We start from the raw sequence: 20,393 nt of genomic DNA on the forward strand, positions 1-20,393 counted from the left end.
CAAATGAGAACATCCCCTAATCTCTGAAATCCCAGACCTAGGGCAACAAGGCTGTGGGTTGTAGGTCTTGTAGTTGAAGAAGGTGACACAATGTGCCATCAGTGCAATAGACTAAAATAAAAAAAAGTATATATATTGGTGTGCCAGTTAAAGGGTTATTAATGATGCAAGGTGATCAGTCAGTCTCGACTTGCCTTTAAAGTCGGCTGCAATATCGAACGCGCTCATTTATAACTAACTCAAAATAGTTCATTTATGTCGTTTTCAATGAGGGGGTTCGATTAATCTTGCCCAGGCAAGCGTGTAGTCGTGTTTTGCACCTGCTGAAAGTAGATTGCATTCGATTTGGAACCGAGCTGCCTCGGCGTGAGACCACTGATTAACAAAAAGGAAGAGGAAGGCACAACTCGCAGAAACTCGGTCTCTCTCCAGTAGGTGGCGTTTGTTCATTGTTTCAACGAACAAGTAAGGAGTTTAGATGAGTGTAGAACCGGTGCCTCCCACTTCTCTTTCTATTCTGGTTAGAAACCGTTTGCGCTGTTCTGTGAAGGGAGTAGCACACAGCGTTGTACGAGATCTTCAGTTTCTTGGCAATTTCTCGCATGGAATAGCCTTCATTTCTCAGAACAAGAATAGACTGACGAATTTCAGTGGAAAGTTATTTGTTTCTGGCCATTTTGAGTCTGTAATCGAACCCACAATTGCTGATGCGCCAGATACTCAACTAGTCTAAAGAAGGTCAGTTGTATTGCTTCTTTAATCAAAACAACAGTTTTCAGCTGTGCTAACATAATTGCAAAAGGGTTTTCTAATGATCAATTAGCCTTTTAAAATGAGAAACTTGGATTAGCTAACACAACATGCCATTGGAACACAGGAGTGGTGGATGCTGATAATGGGCCTCTGTACACCTATGTAGATATTCCATTAAAAATCAGCCGTTTCCAGCTACAATAGTCATTTACAACATTAACAATGTATACACTGTATTTCAGATCAATTTGATGTTATTTTAATGGACAAAAAAAATAAAATTCTTTCAAAAACAAGGACATTTCGAAGTGACCCCAAACTTTTGAACGGTAGAGTATATTTAACAGATGTTATTGCGGGTGTAGCGAAATGCTTGTGTTCCGAGCTCCAACAGTGAATTAATATCTAACAATTCACAACAATGCACAAATCTAAAAGTAAAAGAATGGAATTAAGAAATATATAAATATTAGCACGAGCAATGTCGGAGTGGCATTAACTAAAATACAGTAGAATAGAATACAGTATATACATATGAGATGAGTAAAGCAGTATGTAAACATTATTAAGGTGACAAGTGTTACATTATTAAGGTGACAAGTGTTCCATTATTAAAGTGGCCAGTGATTCCATGTCTATGTATTTAGGGCAGCAGCCTCTAAGGTGCAGTGTTGAGTAGTCGGGTGGTAGCCGGCTAGTGATGGCTATTTAACAGTCTGCATAGAGATGCTTGGGAATATGGTCTATGGGGTATATCTGACCTCCATCATCTAGGACATGACAATGGTTAATCAAATCTCCCCATTTCTGAAAAAAAAAAGAGACAGTTTTGCAGGCCTTCTCATACAGCTGTAACTGAATATCAAGACCTTTCTTGAGTTGGGTTCTGGAATGGTGCAACTGTTGAGAATCTGAGTCTATGGTTGTTGTGGGGGAAAGGGGTTGAGTGTGTATGCGTGTGTGTATCCCACAACTGTTGCGAGGGAGTAAAAGATGTTAGGGACAATATAGGAAGATTCACAATAGTTGTTTGCTAATATAATAATTGCTTGCCATAATGTAATTTTGGTAATGGCGAGACTGGTGAGAGGTAAAAATCCTTTGCATAAATTGCCTACATTACTACAAACATTAACAGCTAATTATATATAATATAAATCGAGGTGAGGGCGATGGAAATGCATTTGGCGGTTGATCTGCTTCTGTTCTGTGGGTGGCACTGTGTGCTCTTTTCGAAGGATGGGTCCCGGTTTCTCCGGGGCTATGTGATCCGGAGGGTCGAGGGTGGTCTGCCGGGCATTGGGATGACAACCCAACTCAGGATGAGGGATTTTAGCGGGTGGAATAGGGGGGACCAATTGGAGGTTTACTTAGTAGCAATGCAAATATCATGGTACACCTATATAGACACTCAATCATCATGTTTCGTTTGCAAACATATATTTTGATTAATAGAATTTAAACGTGTGTCTTATTATGGTAAGTGGTGAAATAAGTACAGCCAGTTATAATTGCAATGGCTTAGCAGATAATAAGAAAAGATGATCAGAATTTACCTGGCTAAAAGAGAAGGAATATAGTATCTATTGTTTACAGGAAACTCATTCAACAATTTTAGATGAAGTATTGTGGAAAAAGGACCGGGGGGGTGAAATATATTTCTCCCATGGGCAAAGAAATTCAAAAGGGTTGATGATATTAACTAACAGTAATTTTGATCCAAATGTGCAAATTGTCCAAACAGATCATCAAGGAAGATGGATTATTTTGAATATGTTATTGGACAATAAACAGATATGACTTATTAACCTATACGGTACAAATAATGATGATCTAAGCTTCTTTGAAAATATAAGAATTTATCACTCTACAAGCAACACTAGACTCTATTGTTATGGTGGGGGATTTTAATAAGGTTTTAAATACCTCTATGGACCGTAAAGGAAATCACACTATCACCCTCAGGCACTTAAGGAAATCATGAATGTCATGGATATGTTGGAATTAGTGGATATACAGAGGCTTAAATACCCTGACCTAGTGAGTTATACATGGAGGAGGCTTAATCAAGCTAGTCATCTTGATTACTTTCTTATGTCATTCTCTCTGGCACCAAAAGTTTAAAAAGTGTTCATGGGGACAGAATGCGGTCAGATCATCACTTAATTGGCATACATACTACACTTACAGAATTTCCACGTGGGCGAGGATATTGGAAATGTAATCAAAGCCTACTAGATGATAACTTGTTTATAACTAGGACATAAAAATGTATAACTAACTGTTTCCGACATAAAATAGAGTTAAAGTCGGAGTTTACATACATACATCGGTTGGGACATCTACTTTGTGCATGACACAAATAATTTTTCCAACAATTGTTTACAGACAGATTATTTCACTTATAACTCACTGTATCACAATTCCAGTGGGTCAAAAGTTTACATACACTAAGTTGACTGTGCCTTTAAACAGCTTGAAAAATTCCAGAAAATTATGTTATGGCTTTAGAAGCTTCTGATAGGCTAATTGACATCCTTTGAGTCAATTGGAGGTGTACCTGTAGATGTATGATGTATTTCAAGGTCTACCTTCAAACTCAGTGCCTCTTTGCTTGACATCATGGGAAAATCAAAACAAATCAGCCAAGACATCGGAAAAAAATTGTAGACCTCCACAAGTCTGGGTCATCCTTGGGAGCAATTTCCAAACACCTGAAGGTACCACATTCATCTGTTCAAACAATAGTATGCAAGTATAAACACCATGGGACCACGCAGCCGTCATACCGCTCAGGAAGGAGACGCATTCTGTCTCCTAGAGATGAACGTGCTTTGGTGCGAAAAGTGCAAATCAATCGCCGAACTACAGCAAAGGACCTTGTAAAGATGCTGGAGGAAACAGGTACAAAAGTATCTATATCCACAGTAAAACGAGTCCTATATCGACATAACCTGAAAGGCCGCTCAGCAAGGAAGAAGCCACTGCTCCAAAACCGCCATAAAAAAGCCAGACTACGGTTTGCAACTGCACATGGGGACAAATATTGTACTTTTTGGGGAAATGTCCTCTGGTCTGATGAAACAAAAATAGAACTGTTTGGCTATAATGACCATCGTTATGTTTGGAGGAAAAGAGGGAGGCTTGCAAGCCGAAGAACACCATCCCAACCGTGAAGCACAGGGGTGGCAGCATCATGTTGTGGGGGTGCTTTGCTGCAGGAGGGACTGGTGCACTTCACAAAACAGATGGCATCATGAGGGAGGAAAATTATGTGGATATATTGAAGCAACATCTCAAGTCATCAGTCAGGAAGTTAAAGCTTGGTCGCAAATGGGTCTTCCAAATTGACAATGACCCCAAGCATACTTCCAAAGTTGTGGCAAAATGGCTTGAGGACAACAAAGTAAAGGTATTGGAGTAGCCATCACAAAGCCCTGACCTCAATCCCATAGAAAATGTGTGGGCAGAACTGAAAAAGCGTGTGCGAGCAAGGTGGCCTACAAACCTGACTCAGTTACACCAGCTCTGTCAGGAGTGATGGGCCAAAATGCACCCAACTTATTGTGGGAAGCTTGTGGAAGGCTACCCCAAACGTTTGACCCAAGTTAAACAATTTAAAGGCAATGCTACCAAATACTAATTGAATGTATGTAAACTTCTGACCCACTGGGAATGTGATGAAAGAAATAAAAGCTGAAATAATCATTATCTCTACTACTATTCTGACATTTTACATTCTTAAAATAAAGTGGTGATCCTAACTGACCTAAGACAGGAAATGTTTAATAGGATTACATTTCAGGAATTGTGAAAAACAGAGTTTAAATGTATTTGGCTAAGGTGTATGTAAACTTCAACTTCAACTGTAAATGGATATATATATTTACCCCCAAAATATATGGTGCAGACTATTACATTGATGGAAGCAACAATCTATCTGCAATATTAAAGCTGATACATCCCTTAAAATAAAACAGTCTTGAGATAGAAGCTGTTTTTCAGTCTCTTGGTACCAGCTTTGATGCGCCTGTACTGACCTTGCCCTCTGGATGATAGCTGGGTGAACAGGCCGTGGCTCGGGTGGTTGATGTCCTTTGATATTTTTGTCCTTCCTGCGTTATCGGGTGCTGTAGGTGTCCTGGAGGGCAGGCAGTTTGCCACGGTGATGTGTTGGGCAGAACGTACCACACACGGGAGAGCCCTGCGGTTTAGGGTGGTGCAGTTGCCGTACAGGTGGTGATACAGCCCGACAGGATGCTCTCATTTGTGCATCTGGAAAGGTTTCTATTGGTCTTAGGGGCCATGCTGAATTTCTTCAGCCTCCTGAGTTTGAAGAGGCGCTGTTGCCCCTTCTTCGTCACACTGTCTGTGTGGGTGGACCATTTCAGAATGTTAGTGATGTGTAAGCCGGGGAACTTGGAGCTTTCCACCTTCTCCACTGCTGTCCCGTCGATGTGGATCGGAGTGTGCTCCCTCTGCTGTATCCTGAAGTACACGATCAGCTTCTTCGTTTTGTTGACAATGAGGGAGAGGTTATTTTCCTGGCACCACTCCGCCAGGGCCCTCACCTCCCTGTCGGATGTCTCATCATTGTTGGCAATCAGGCATACTACTGTTGTGTCATATGCAAACTTGATGATTGAGTTGGAGGCGTGCGTAGCCACGCAGTCATGAGTGAACAGCGAGAACAGGAGGGGGCTGAGCATGCACCCTTGTGGGGCCCCTGTGTTGAGGATCAGCGAAGTGGAAGTGTTGTTTCCTTCCTTCACCACCTGGGGCAGCCTGTCATGAAGTCCTGGACCCAGTTGCACAGGGCGGGGTTCAGACCTAGGGCCCCGAGCTTAATGATGAGCTTTGACGGTACTATGCTGTTGAAGGCTGAGCTATAGACAATGAACAGCATTCTGACGTAGGGGCAGTGCGATGGCGATTGCATCCTCTGTGGATCTATTGGGGCGGTAAGCACGTTGAAGTGGGTCTAGGGTGACAGGTAAGGTAGAGGTGATATGATCATTAACTAGCCTCTCAAGCACTTCATGAAGACAGAAGTGAGTGCTATGGGCGATAGTCATTTAGTTCAGTTACCTTTGCTTTCATGGTGGACATTTTGAAGCAAGTGGGGACAGCAGACTTGGATAGGGAGAGATTGAACATGTCCGTAACCCAATTCGCCCTTCCACTCCTTCTAAACAACGCCATTTTTTAAAACTTGGGCAAAGGATAAAATCTACAAAACTTAGTCCACTCTGTTTGTAACAGATTCTAGTGTTCTCTCATCACCATTTTTGGTAGTGAGTGGAAACGCTAACCGGATGCTTCACACTTATGCATCCTGTTGAAATATCTTGCTGATTATTCTGTCTGTGCCAATATGGCGCCGCGCATTTCAAATTCAAATACGCCATCGGGAGTTTTCCATAGAAATAGGTGGATGACGTCAGCGCTATCGCTATCTATTAACGCTGTCTATGCTTCAATGAGAGGGGGCAGTCTTTCTCCCTGGGTAAAGCGGTGGTTTGAAAATATGTTGTTGACTTTGATGCTCGTGCCCCTCTTCACCACAAACGACTTCAATTATGGGAGTCTCAGACCAAAGTACATAGCGAACGACAGAGCAGCAGAAGAGTTTTGTGCAAGTCATCAGGCTCATTCTTTTTTTTCTCAGTGGTCAGGCTAGACCCCTGGGCTTCTTCACACCATATTTGGTGTGAAGTGGAAATTCTAACCGGATGCTTCAGATTTACACATCCGGTGAAACATCTGATTCCTTGTTCTATGGTTTCCACTAGTTACCAAATCCACAAAGTCAAAATTTGTTTAGAAATAAGGTTAGCACCGTGGTTACGGTTTAAAACCACGTTTTTTATTTTTTTTTATTGTAGAATAGGTTCCGTGTGGCACAGTTGGTAGAGCATTGTGCTTGTAACGTCAGAGTTGTGCATTCGATTCCCACGGGGGAACAGTACAAAAATGTATGCATTCACTACTGTATAGGAGTGTCTGCTAAATTAGGTATAATGTTTTTTTTTTAAGAAAAAGGGCGGGGTTTCTGGCTTTGTGGCTGTGGTAACTAGTGACGACCTTGTTCTTTATGTGGTGGAACGTTGCGGACATAGACCAGGAAGTGCAGCGTTTTAAGGCGTCAACAAAGGAAAGCGAAGCTGTGTGCTATTCTGTCGTTGAGCATTTACAAGATACAAAGTAATTGGCCTTCGTTGTGTTGTTCTCGTTTACAAAGACTATGCTACTAGCAGCTCAAAGCAGTAGCTAGTAGTCTGCAACAGTAAGTAGAGTTTGCTGCCTGTAATATAATCCTATAACGAGCTATGCTATGTCTGAGGGAGGGGGTTGGTAGCAACATGAATGCTAATGTCATATTGAGGGTTAGCTGACAACGTCACGAAAAGGATGCGCATGCTTCAATGTGGCATAACTCCATGTGTTGTGATTCTGGATAGCCAAATAGCTAACAACAATGACAAGAAGCTGCCGTGTGGGGAATCGTTAATGGCTCGTTTCATATCGTTTTATCTTGTTCTTGATACCATGTCGTATTTTGGGGTGTTTTTATTGTTGCCACGTCATCTATGCTATTATGGCTCAAATTCGCTAGCTAGCTAACCAAGAAATGTAACGATGTATTTGAGAGACAAGTTCTCATTGTGCAAATGTATTTATGTTTTCAATAAACATTGGAGACGAAATATAGTTTACATGTTGTCAGCAATTTAAGACAACCCCATCTGTTTTGCCTTAGTTGTACAGGCGTCGGTTTTGTTGCTAAACAACCAACCCGTCTATAGGCCTATTATTACTGGTAGGTTGACTGTTAAAAACGTATGCATTTACGTTGATTGTTCATACAGACTTGTGGTTTTACAAATTACCCGATTGTTCAAATCAAATTTTATTGGTCACATACACATGGTTAGCAGATGTTATTGCGAGTGTAGCGAAATGCTTGTTCTTCTAGTTCTGACAGTGCAGCAATATCTAACAAGTAATAAATATCAAACAATTCCACAACAAAAACCTAATACACACACATTTAAGTCAATTAATGAAATAAGAATGTATAAATATATGGATGAGCAATGTCAGAGCGGCATAAGCTAAGATGCAATAGATGGTATAGAATACAGTATATACACATGAGATGAGTAATGCAAGATATGTAAACATTGTTAAAGTAGCATTATTAAAGTGACTAGTGTTCCATTTATTAAAGTGACCAATGATTTCAAGTCTGTATATGGCAGCCTCTCTGTGCTAGTGATTGCTGTTTAACAGTCTGATGGCCTTGAGATAGAAGCTGTTTTTCAGTCTCGGTCCCAGCTTTGATGCACCTGTACTGACCTTGCATTCTGGATGATAGCGGGGTGAACATGCAGTGGCTCGGGTGGTTGTTGTCCTTGATGATCTTTTTGGTCTTCCTGTGACTTATAGTGTTGCATGGTTTATTAATATGATCACTGCTTGGTATAGCTCTCTAAGGGTGATGCTCAATAAAACCTGATCTTTTCCCCACAGAATTCAAATGAAGAAGCACTCCAGTCAACAAGATGAAGAACAAACCTGGGAAAAAGCAACACAACAAAACCAAGCGGACTAAACACCATCGAGACCCCATCAAAACAGAGTGTGGAACACAGTCAGATGATGCTTATTGCAATAGAGAAGAACCAGACATTAGCCAATCACCCTACATTACTAAAGGGGTTTGTATCAGCTCCATCCAAATCAAAGAGGAACCAACAGACTTTGAACAGCAGGGAATGGGAGAGGAACAAAACCGTTCTGTTCCTTCCTTCCAGAAGAAGCACATCAAACATCAAAATACATCCAGTCCTATGACCGGGTGTAGCCAGATATCAAGGAGTCCTATGGTGATGCTAACAAGATTGTCTAATGTAAGAAGAGTTAGTGGTCTTTCCCAACATGTGACAGTTAGTAACTAGACAATAGTATTTAGACTTTTGGTTCATGCATACTGTTTCTTTATCTTTCTAATCCATAAGGTGGTGGTTAAGACTCTTCTGCGAGACACTAAAGTGTGTTTGGTGAAGGAGGAAAACCCAGATGTGCCCGATGGAGGTAAGGCATAGTTCATACATCCAGTCCACCCTCAACACTGCATTTGAAATGGATGATGGGATTACTTGAACATCACTTGAACATTAATTTAGCAAACTTTGAAATGAATATTCAGCAAAGATATTTACTCAAGTATTTTATTGTTGAATGAGGAAATGTAGGAAAACACAACTATGTTCTGTCCCATCTATCTCTTCTCCCTCTTTCTACCTTCTTTCCACTGTTCTGTCCCTCCCTCTCCCTCAGTCTCTTCTCCTCAGTTCTTTCCTTGTCCACACTGCACCATCTCCTTCACTGACTGTTACTTCCTGGAGAACCACATGAAGACCAAACACCAGAAGCAGTACCTGGCTTTGTTCAAAGGCCATGTCTCAACGAGTAAAACCGTGTATGCCCCCACACACAGCTGTCCCCACTGTAGCTGCATGTTTCATACCCCACGGCAGCTACACGTCCACACCCGTCAGGCCCACCCCTCTCCCTCTCTGAGAAAACTCCACCCCTGCCCCTATTGTGCCCGCAGCTTCCAGTACATAGCCAGACTGCATACTCACTGCAAGGTTTGGCATAAAATGGCTGTCGCTTTCACAGATGGGTACCTCAGTTGCGCTGACTGTGGAAAGAGTTTCAAGAATTGCTGGGGACTGGGGCCTCACCAGTGTCACAAGCCTGAGGACACTAAGCCTGTGAATGGCCCTGTCTGTCTGAACATTGGCATGCCATGCTCAGAGTGTGGCAAAAGCTGCTCTAGTCCTCAGAATCTGCGCATTCACATGCGCACACACACCGGCGAGAAGCCTTACGTCTGTAAGGAGTGTGGCAAGAGCTTCTCAGAAGCCAGCAGTCATTGCAAACACATGATGATACACTCGGGTGTCAAGCCATTCAAATGCCAGGACTGCGGAAAGGATTTTGCCCGGATGTGGCACCTCCGAGTTCACATGACCGTTCACTCTGGCGAGAAGCCTTTATCCTGCCCCAAATGTGACAGGCGGTTTGCATACAGTGATTCTTTGAAGCTTCACCTGCGCACACACTCAGGGGAGAGACCTTTCAAATGTACTGTGTGTGGTAAAGATTTTGCAGATAAAGGTTATCTTAAGTTGCATCTGAAGATCCACAGCAATGAAAGGAACTACCATTGTGGGGTTTGTGGGCTGAAGTTCATAAACATTGCTGCGTTGAAAACCCACCAGCGCACACACACTGGGGAGAGGCCTTTCCATTGCACAGTGTGTGACAAGACATTTTTCCGACACGCACACCTGAAGAACCACCAGCGCACTCACACAGGTGAGAAACCATACACCTGTACTGAGTGCGGCAAAAGCTTCACTCAGTCTGGAGATCTCACAAAACACATACGCACCCACACTGGAGAGAAGCCGTATGAATGTTCTGTCTGCCACGGCTGCTATACCTCTTCAGGGGATCTGGGCAAACATATGAGGATCCACAATGGTTCACGGCCATATCACTGCCAGGAGTGTGACAAAAGCTTCCGCATGGTCGGCCACCTTAAAACTCACATGAGGACCCACACTGGTGAGAGACCGTACTCCTGCCCCCGCTGCCATCGTACTTTTGCTCGCGCCCACCACCTCTCTGGTCACCTGCCTAGATGTTGCTGAATGATTAGATTATTTATATACAGTCAACTCTTTTACTCTTGTTGTAGTTATTTATTAAGGGAACAGTGATGTACAGAATATGGTTTTGTGCCCTACTCTGTTGTGGTAATGCCAATAAATGGTAATGTCAATAAAGGCCTCTATAGTCTGTGAAAGATGGCACGCCTGTTGTCTGGTTCTGATGTATTTTGTGTATGTTTTTTCTTTGAGCTGAAATAAGAGAGCCATATCACATACATTTCAATCTCCCAGTATTCTATTGGTAAACCATCATTGGCCTGCACTGGCTCGTTTTGATATTATACCATGTTGTACATTTCATATTACAATACGCAAGCTATTGAAGAGGATTGATTCAATAATTTAGGCTATTTGTCTTTGAAATCCCAGACCTAGGGCAACATTGTCAGTGTGGGAGTCAACCTGTCTTCCTATGGAGAATCAGGACAGTAAATAAAAGGGTATGCTCTATCCTCTTTACAACAGGTGCTTAATCCATTCAATAACTATCTTCTTGCTAATACAAAGACAACAATTCGTTCTTGATTGTAACCTTTATTTAATAGGAAAGTCAGTTAAGAACAATTTCTTATTTACAATGACGGCCTACTCCGGCCAAACCCGGATGACGCTGGGCCAATTGTTCTCTGCCCTATAGGACTCCCAATCACAGCCGGATGTGATACAGCCTGGATTCGAACCAGGTACTATAGTGATGCCTCTTGCACCGAGATGCAGTGCCTTAGACCGCTGCGCCACTCGGAGTCAGAACTGGCATAGCTACAAAAATTGCTGATACAAAACTGATACTTTTGGCGAGAATTAATATTTATTTAAGAATTATTGCACATAATCCAGGGGTCATTGCTTGATTGGTCAGGTACCGTGAATTATTAACGCAGGAATGGAAACGCTTGTCTATTATGATGACAAGATAGTCAAGTGACCGCTCTAACAATGGAAATACATGTTCTCCCTCAATTATGGAAGACAGGCGGGACCATTCTAGCCAATGAGAGGGCAGATATACTTGGGCACAACAGGCAGTACTTTACATGCTGACCAGACCGGACATGTCGCGTGCGCGAGCGTCGCAAAATAAATTTAGAAATCCATGTCTTTCAATTATTGCACTCACACTGCTCGGGCGCGCCGACGAGCGTCTGTGACGCCAAGGGCTAAAATAGAAGTCATTCCCATTTCTTTGTTATACCCACGTGGGTGACTGAAATAAGAACTATGTTGCAGGTAGTCGTGGTAATACAATGAAAGTTTAGATGGATCACCATATAAATTCAAAGATGAAAAAGCCTGGAAGGAGGAGAGATGACTAAACGATTCGATTGGCCGTTTTATGTGTGGATTAATTGTCGGAGTAGAGGTCCTTGTGCATTTCAGGTAAAATAACAACTCAATGTTTATATCCCAGGACAAATTAGCTAGCAACAGCAAGCTAGCTAAATAGGACAAATTAACAAGCAAGTACAAGCTAGCTAGCTAAATTGCCATACATGTTTCATGCTTTTCGACCTGTCCCCAAATTAATGTAATTGGTTCAGAGTTTGTTTTGATATTTTAACCTGCGTGTCGTGATCGCGTTTGGTGTGGGGGGGGCAAAATACATTTATGCACGATGGCGCACGCGCGCAGCTGGTTTGGGTTCCGTGTTAAGTCGTTTTTCTCCTAGTTGCCGTAATGCAACGTGCATCCACTTATATCCGTACATTTGTAACAACCTAAACATTACGAAACTTCTATTTGATAAAAAAAAGCCTAACGTAATTCGACACTCTCATAGACCTCCATACAACAAAACAATTATCTCGCGGACAGATTTTAACGAGAGTAAAGCCTCTCGCTTCGCCTCTTCCTCTGTAAGGAAACGTATAATTCTTCCGGTGTAGCTAAACTTTATTTTCTATTTGTGAGTATTTGAAAGAGAAACAAAAAAGTGTTCCTCTCATGGTTAGTATCTTTACAATCAGTATTTGGTGAGAGATATCTAGTCGTCAAAAGGAGTAAGGTAGCTTACATTATCTACTATCTAGCTAATATTGTTTGCTAACGTTAGCCAGGCGAAGAGTCAATTTCTGACCCAGAAAGGTATGCAACCTAGCTAATTTAACTAACCTCCCAATGATGACGTAAAAATGTATTCTGCTATCAAATGCTCCACTCTGCTGTATGTTAAACCTTTTGATTTGAGAAAATAACACCGAGGTTCTGTACTGCCTCTGATAGAGGTATGTCCATGTGACCGTTGTAGTAGAGAGAAACAGTGAAGGTGTCCTAACACCCATAGAACCAAACGGTCAAACGGGGAAATGGTTCAAATCGGTTTTCCACCATAAAATATGGGAATTTTATAAACACTTAAAATAAGGGCTGTGTTTCTTGTAGGCTTACCCTGGCATGACTTTTTGATAACCATGTACATCTCTCTTGGACAAGGTTACTTTTATCAATATATTCAGCTCTATTTACTCAGATCCAAAAATGCTAATTAGAATCAAAGTAGACATGCAAGACTACAAATTTCATTTTGGATGGGGTAAATATAGGCGAATATATTGAAAAGTCACCTTGTCCTAGAGAGATTCACACGGTTATCAAAACGTCACGCCAGGGTAAGCCTACACGAAACAAACCCCATATTTTAAGTGTTTCTAAAATCCCTATGGGAAAAACAATTGGAACCATTTCCTTGTTTGACTGTTATGTTTCATGGGTATTATGACTCGTACTGTGATGATAGTGTTGTGCAATTAAGGTATGTCGAAGTAAACATACTTCTCCAGTGTTTTGGCTAAGCCAGAATAGTTTTTTCCCAACAGCCTAGTATTTTGTTGGCTTTACTCTGTACTATCAATCTTGCTAGTTTTTGACCATGACTCTCAATTCAGTTCCATTACATTACACCTGAGCCATATGTATACACAGTGCCTTCAGAAAGTATTCATACCACTTGACTTATTTTACATTTATTGCGTTACAGCCTGAATTGAAAATGGATTCAATATATTTATTTTCCTCACCCACCAATACACGCAATACCTTATAATGACAAAGTGAAAATGTGTTTTTAGAAATTGTTGTAAATGTATTTAAATTTTACTGCAGAAATATCTCATTTACATAAGTATTCACTTCCCTAAGTCAGTACTTTGTAGAAGCACCTTTGGCGGTGATTACAGCTGTGAGTCTTTTTGGGTAAGCCTCTGAGCGCTTTGCATACCTGGATTGAACATTATTTGCCCATTATTCATAAAGGTTCATTATTTATCAATGCTAGACATTTTCAAATCTTGCCATAGATTTTCAAAACTAATTAGGCCACTCCGGAACATTCAATGTCGTCTTGGTAAGCAACTCCAGTGTAGATTAGGCCTTGTGTTTTAGGTTATTGTCCTGCTGAAAGATACATTGGTCTCCTAATGTCTGTTAGAAAGCCGTCTGAACCAGGTTCTCCTCTTGGATTTTACCTGTGCTTATAGCTGTATTCCGTTTTCTTATTCCCCCCCAAAAATCCCTAGTCCTTGCCGATGACAGGCATACCCATAACACGATGCAGCCACCACCATGCTTGAAAATATGAAGAGTGGTACTCACGTGATGTGTTGTGTTGGATATGTCCAAAATGCTTTCTATTCAGGACAAAAAGTATATTTCTTTGTCACATTTTTTGCAGTATTACTTAAGTGCATTGTTGCGAACAGGGTGCATGTTTTGGAATATTTTTATTCTGTACAGGCTTCATTCTTTTCACTCTGTCATTTAGGTTAGTATTGTGGAGTAACTACAATGTTGTTGATCCATCCATTAAACTCAGTAGCTGTTTTAAAGTCATTGGCCTCATGGTGAAATCCCTGAGCAGCTTCCTTCCTCTCTGGCAACTGAGTTTGGAAGAACGCCGGTATCTTTGTATCGACTGGGTGTATTGATACACCTTCCAAAGCCTAATTAATAACTTCACCATGCTCAAAGGGATATTCAGCATCTGCTTTTATTATTTGTACACGTCTACCAATCGGTGCCCTTCTTAGCGAGGCATTGGAAAAGCTTGCTGGTCTTTGTGGTTGAATCTGTGCTTGAAATTCATTACTCAATTGAGGGACCTTAACAAATAACTGTATGTGTGGGGTACAGAGATGGAGTAATTATTAAAAAATCATGTTAACTACTATTATTGAACATGGAATGAGTCCATGCAACTTATTATGTGATTTGTTAACCATATTTTTACTCCTAAACGTATTTAGGCTTGCAATAACAAAGGGGCTGAATACTTATTGACTCAAGACATTTCAGCTTTTAATTTTTTATTAATAATATCTACAAAACAAATTCCACTTAGACATTATGGGGTATTGTGTGTAGATCAGTGACACAAAATCTCAATTTAAAATTTAGGCTGTAACACAACAAAATGTGGAAAAGGTAAAGGGGTGTGAATACTTTTATGAATGCACTGTATATGGCTCTGCATTACACATAACGAGTAATTGGACTATGGTGTCTTCTCTAGGGGGCAGTTTTTTTAAGAGCACTGATGCTCGGCCTGAACATTTGACACGCATCACTTGTAGTACGGTTTTGGAAGCATAAGGATCTTTCATCTTGGCGAGAAATAATTTTCAAAAAACCAGAGGTTAAAATGATATACCTTTTTATAGGGTTAAGGTTCCCCACGGCCATATTTCCATGTTACAGCTCTTGTTTACGGAAGACAGTCAACTACCTGTGCTAATTAGCTTACAGTAAGTGTGTATTTTGCATTTGTGAAATTATTTTGATGTGAGATGAAAGTAGAAGGATTTAAGTTTCTAGAACCATACCGCAATTGAGAATTGATTCACGTTTTGGAGTATTTGGCTGTTTTGGCTTGCAGAGCTAATTCGCCCTATAAACAAGATGTAAGGATCTTGGACTAAGGAGTAACGTTAGGCTCCTTTTGTCCAATATTGGGCTACTGTCTTGCTAGCTATTTATTCACCCATTGATAAGCTATGTAAAAATGCATGTTGTAACGAAATGCTCTCCTTAGTATGTACCAGCCTGTTTGTTTTTCCTTTGTAGTGTTGGATAAGATGATTGTCATGATGATTCCTGACCTGGTGTTTCTGCAAGGGTGATGTTCATTCAAATCAAGTCTTTTTTTCCACAGAATGCAAATGAAGAGGAAGATGTAGACAATAACCAATCGACAAGATTAAGATCAAACCTGGGAAAAAGTAACGCAATAAAACCAAGATGACTAGAAGTCATCGAGACCCCATCAAAACAGATTGTGAAACACAGTCAGCTGATGTTGACTCCAGTAGAGAAGATTCAGACATTGGCAAAGCCCACTCTCTCAGCAGTAATGGGTTTACTTTCAACATCATCCAAATCAAAGAAGAGGAAACAGACTTTGAAGTGCATGAAACAAGTGAGGAACATAATGGAATCAGATCAAATTATCACTTGGATTCTAGAGCACTCCACCAGGATTCTGGAACCATCAAAACCAAGACTGAAACAGATTCTGTTCACATTAGCCAAGGAACGGTAGAAATTAAGACTGAGCATGATTCAGAAATCAGAGTGGTTAAGACAGAAACTCTAGTGTACGCCCCCTCACACAGCTGCCCCCACTGCAGTTGCATGTTCCACACACCACAGCAGCTACTTGTCCACACCTGCCAGGTCGCGAATTCCGACAACATTGTGGATTTTTTGTTGAAGACCCCGTTTCATTCTTTGGAGTCCACAGAAAGGGTGCGAATTAAAACTGAGGGTCGACCTCTGCCTGAAATCAAGTACATAAGGAAGGATGACAAAGTGAGGAGGGCGTTCAATACCAACTGGTATAAAAAGTATCAATGGCTAACAGGTAGTCTTTCATCAAGCCGCTTGTATTGCTGGCCTTGTCTGCTCTTTGGAACTTTTGAGCCTTGGGCTAAAGGGGGGTTCAGTGACCTGAAGAACATTGACCGTTCAGCTAAACGGCATGACGAATGCCGGGAGCATCTCAACTCCTACGCGAAACTCAAGCTTTTGGGACACCCGAGTCATCATGCCAATCATTCACTCAATGAAGGCCTGCATATTCAAGCTGCGCAACACAATGAGAAGGTCCGAAGAAACAGGGATGTTCTCAAACGCCTCATTGACAGCATTGCATACTTAGGCTTGCAAGAGTTGGCTTTTAGGGGGCACGATGAGACGGAAAGTTCCGCTAACAAAGGCAACTACAGGGAATTGGCACAGGTAATCGCACGGTATGATGCTTTACTTGCTCAGCATATGGAATCTTCAACTGTGTTCACTGGAATGTCAAGAACAATTCAGAACGACTTGATAACTGCTATTGCATCATCAATTAAAAGTGAGATTAAAAGCGAAGTTGACGCTGCTCCATTTTTCTCATGGCAAATGGATGAAACTACAGACCATTCGCAGTTGTCTGTCATTGTCAGGTATGTGGATGATCGGGGGTGTGTCCAGGAGCGTTTCTTGGGCTACTTTGATGTGTCAGCTGGGCGAGATGCACAGTCTGTGTTTGATCTAGTGAATTCGGAGATGTCAGAGTTAAACTTTGTGGAGAAACTAGTCGCTCAAACATATGATGGCGCTGCTGTAATGGCTTCTGATTTAAATGGTCTGCAAGCAAAAGTAAGAGCTGTAGCTCCGAGCGCCACCTTTGTGCATTGCTATGCACATCCCCTCAACTCCGTATTAAGCCAGAGCGTGAAGTCCATGCCCAAGACCAAGGTTTTCTTTGCCACACTGGGTGGCTTCGCAACGTTTTTTTGTAAGTCCACCAATAGAATGCTGCTAGAAAAGGCCACTTGTGCAAGTTTGCCAAAAAACGTACCAACACATTGGAATTTCACGTCTAGAGTCGTTAACACAGTGGCAAAAAACTTTGAGCATCTATTGGACACATTCACAAGTATCACAGAGCATCCTAACATGGATGATGACACGATTTTCGATGCAAATGTGTTCAAGACACAGCTGGAAGATTTTCATTTTATTTTTTTACTTCTCACTTTTGAATATATATTTGCTTGCACAGATGTGGTTTTTGACAGTGTGCAACAGAATGCCATGGATGTAGAATTTTGTAAGAGGAGGATTGAGAATCTTATACTCAAGATAGAGGAGCACAAATCTGAAGAAGAATTTAGTGCTATATATCAGAAGGCTTCGAACATGACAGATGATCCAGAGTTGATGCACAGAAGGAAGCGAAGGCAGAGCACTCAGGATGTAACGCAGACGTACAAATCACTGTACGATTCAATCCATGACAACATCAAGACACAAATAGCAGAGGTTCCAAAGCCTGGACAGCAGGAGAAACATGGAGTTGTTAGATGATGAGAAATTTGAGTCATTCCGGAGTGAATTCCCTGCAAATGCAATGGAAAGCCTGTCCCAGAGCTATGGGTGTTTTTTCAACATGGAAAAACTGAAAAATGAGCTGCAAGTGTTCTACTGTGGTGAGGAGCTTCAAGGAAACAGTCGAAAACTGTGTGACAGAATCTTGCATTTCAAGGGGTGTGGATTGAATGAAGTGATGCCTGAGGTGTACCGGCTCATGTGCCTTGTTGCAACTATAGGGGCAACGTCAGCGGGCGTGGAGAGCAGATTCTCTCGTCTGAAGAGGCTGAAAAGCTACACAAGGAACACCATGGGACAAGAGCGACTCAGGAACCTGGCAATCCTATCTATAGAAAGGAGAATTCTTAAATCACTACAGAAGAATCCTCACTGGTATGAGAGGGTCATTGACCAGTTTGCCAACCAGACTATGAGAAGAATGGACTTTATATTCAAGGTAACATATTAATAAAACATTGTGCTAAGGTTTTTTATTGCATCTATATGTGTAATAGATTGTATATTTACGTAAATAGTATTTTTTTCCGTCCCAACTGTGTTTTGAATTGGTGTGTTTCCAACAGTGATTGAGACTGGATGGTGGAAACTCCCTGAACTACTGCAAGGGAGTATAAGGTCCCATGATGCCAGTGATGTCTTAAAAGCAGCTTGTAGCTCCTGTTTGTAAGCATGTGCACATGTCCACAACCTCTCATTCTTCCTCTGGAGACCTCAACCCTTCTCATCCACTGCAGTCTGCGTTGACTAAAGCTATGTGTCATCGAAAGATGTCAGTTTGTTTGACCTCTGCTGCTGCTGCTAAAGAACATTAAAACTTTGACTATTTTGGTGAATGCCGGTTTTCCTTTTCCAGTTTATATGCCTTTTGGACCCTGCACCCAAAGACTTATTTGAACTGTTAAGTTGAGCATGGTTCTTGATTTTGTGTTGTATTTTGTAGTTATTATGGATCCCCATTAGCTACTCTTCCTGGAGTCCAGGAAAATTTAAGGCACTTATAACAGATGATGGTTGTATATGCCCGACTTACTGGCTGGGGATGACAAAAGTGACAATGATTGCTGTGAATTAAGTATGTGAAAGAGGACATGTTTGTTTGGTATTTGCACATTAGACATTACTTTAAAATGAATTATACAGTGATCACTTCAACAGCTGTAGAACATCCTGTCATAACTGATTTGTGTCAATTCATATGCCATCAATGGCCTGCACTGGTTTTGATATTGCGCCATGTCTCACTTGCTAATAATCATACACATTCATTCTATTGAAGATGATTGGGCCAAGCATGTCGGCTACATTGTCATTTCCACATCTTGACAGTGATTGTCTCTACCAATTAGAGTAGGGTTCCTATGCTATTTTCTCCATTCCAGCCATTACAATGAGCCCGTCCTCCAATAGCTCCTCTCACCAGCCTCCGCTGTAGTTTAGACATTGGCTTCAATAACCATCATCTTGCTAATCCAATGGACACATTTAATCTTTGACAACAGTTTTACAGTAAGTACTGCTTTGATAAAGCTAGAAAAATTAGAAGGGCGCAACTGTTACAAAACTGATACCAAAAGTATGTGGACATGCTTTCAAATTAGTGGATTTGACTATTTCAGTTTCACCCGTTGCTGCCAGGTGTATAAAAATTGAGCACACAGCCATGTAATCTCCATAGACAAACATTGGCAGTACAATGACCTGTACTGAAGAGCTCAGTGACTTTCAACGTGGCACTGTCATAGGATGCCACTTTTCCAACAAGTCAGTTCGTCAAATTTCTGTCCTGCTAGAGTTGCCCCGGTCAACTAAGTGCTGTTGTTGCTCCTAGACGTTTCCACTTCACAATAATGGCTCAGTCGCAAAGTGGAAGGTCACACAAGCTCACAGAACGGGACTGCCGAGTGCTGAAGCACATAGTGTGTAAAAAAAAATAGCCTATCCTCGGTTGCAACACTCACTACCGAGTTCCAAACTGCCTCTGGAAGCAGCCTCAGCACAATAACTTTGTTGGGAGCTTCGTAAAATGGGTTTCCATGGCCGAGCAGCCACACACAAGCCTAAGATCACCATGTGCAATGCCAAGCGTCGCCTGGAGTGGTGTAAAGCCCACCGCCATTGGACTCTGAAGCTGTGGATATGCGTTCACTGGAGTGATGAATCATTCTTCACCATCTGGCAGTCCGATCGAAGAATCTGGTTTTGGTGGATGCAAGGAGAACGCTACCTGCCCGAATGCATAGTGCCAACTGTAAAGTTTGGTGGAGGAGGAATAATGGAGAGGTCCAAACAGAGGTCCAAACAGAAATTATTTGTCCAGATTGGTGTGGAAGAACTTGACTTGCCTGCACAGATCCCTGACCTCAACCCCATCGAACACCTTTGGGATGAATTGAAACGCCAACTGCGAGCCTAATTGCCCAACATCAGTGCCCGACCTCACTAATGTTCTTGTGGCTGAATGGAAGCAAGTCCCAGCAGCAATGTTCCAACATCTAGTGGAATGCCTTTCCAGAAGAGTGGAGG

General features: G+C 41.7%; 1 protein-coding gene and 1 long non-coding RNA gene across 5 annotated transcripts; both read left to right on the forward strand.

Moving 5' to 3' along the window:
• The first annotated feature begins 497 nt into the window (after positions 1-497).
• On the forward strand, positions 498-10,643 carry LOC139573409 (zinc finger protein 436-like). 3 transcript variants are annotated; one of them, XM_071396816.1, is made up of 4 exons: positions 498-738; positions 8,287-8,666; positions 8,775-8,850; positions 9,097-10,643. In XM_071396816.1, the coding sequence occupies exons 2-4, from the start codon at positions 8,319-8,321 to the stop codon at positions 10,479-10,481; spliced, it is 1,809 nt and encodes a 602-aa protein (XP_071252917.1). In that variant the 5' UTR covers positions 498-738; positions 8,287-8,318; the 3' UTR covers positions 10,482-10,643. The 3 variants fall into 3 exon arrangements, with proteins under 3 accessions (XP_071252917.1, XP_071252916.1, XP_071252918.1); XM_071396815.1 differs by lacking the exon at positions 498-738 and adding an exon at positions 6,607-7,039; XM_071396817.1 differs by lacking the exon at positions 498-738 and adding an exon at positions 7,201-7,573.
• A 1,472-nt stretch (positions 10,644-12,115) lies between these two features.
• Positions 12,116-18,703, forward strand: LOC139573410 (uncharacterized). Of its 2 annotated transcripts, none has more exons than XR_011674592.1 (3): positions 12,116-12,584; positions 15,646-18,306; positions 18,434-18,703. It is a non-coding gene; the product is annotated as an uncharacterized lncRNA (long non-coding RNA). The 2 variants fall into 2 exon arrangements; XR_011674591.1 differs by lacking the exon at positions 12,116-12,584 and adding an exon at positions 13,109-15,238.
• The last annotated feature ends 1,690 nt before the right edge of the window (positions 18,704-20,393 follow it).

The sequence above is a fragment of the Salvelinus alpinus genome, chromosome 4, assembly GCF_045679555.1.
Source record: "Salvelinus alpinus chromosome 4, SLU_Salpinus.1, whole genome shotgun sequence".
Taxonomy (NCBI): Eukaryota; Metazoa; Chordata; class Actinopteri; order Salmoniformes; family Salmonidae; genus Salvelinus; species Salvelinus alpinus.

What these genes read in the sequence shown, in the direction of transcription:
- LOC139573409 (XM_071396816.1), top strand. Translation starts at nt 8,319, where the DNA reads ATGAAGAACAAACCTGGGAAAAAGCAACACAACAAAACCAAGCGGACT. An exon ending in TGCTAACAAGATTGTCTAAT is followed by an intron (nt 8,667 to 8,774) that starts GTAAGAAGAGTT and finishes CTAATCCATAAG; the next exon opens with GTGGTGGTTAAGACTCTTCT. An exon ending in CCCAGATGTGCCCGATGGAG is followed by an intron (nt 8,851 to 9,096) that starts GTAAGGCATAGT and finishes CCTCTCCCTCAG; the next exon opens with TCTCTTCTCCTCAGTTCTTT.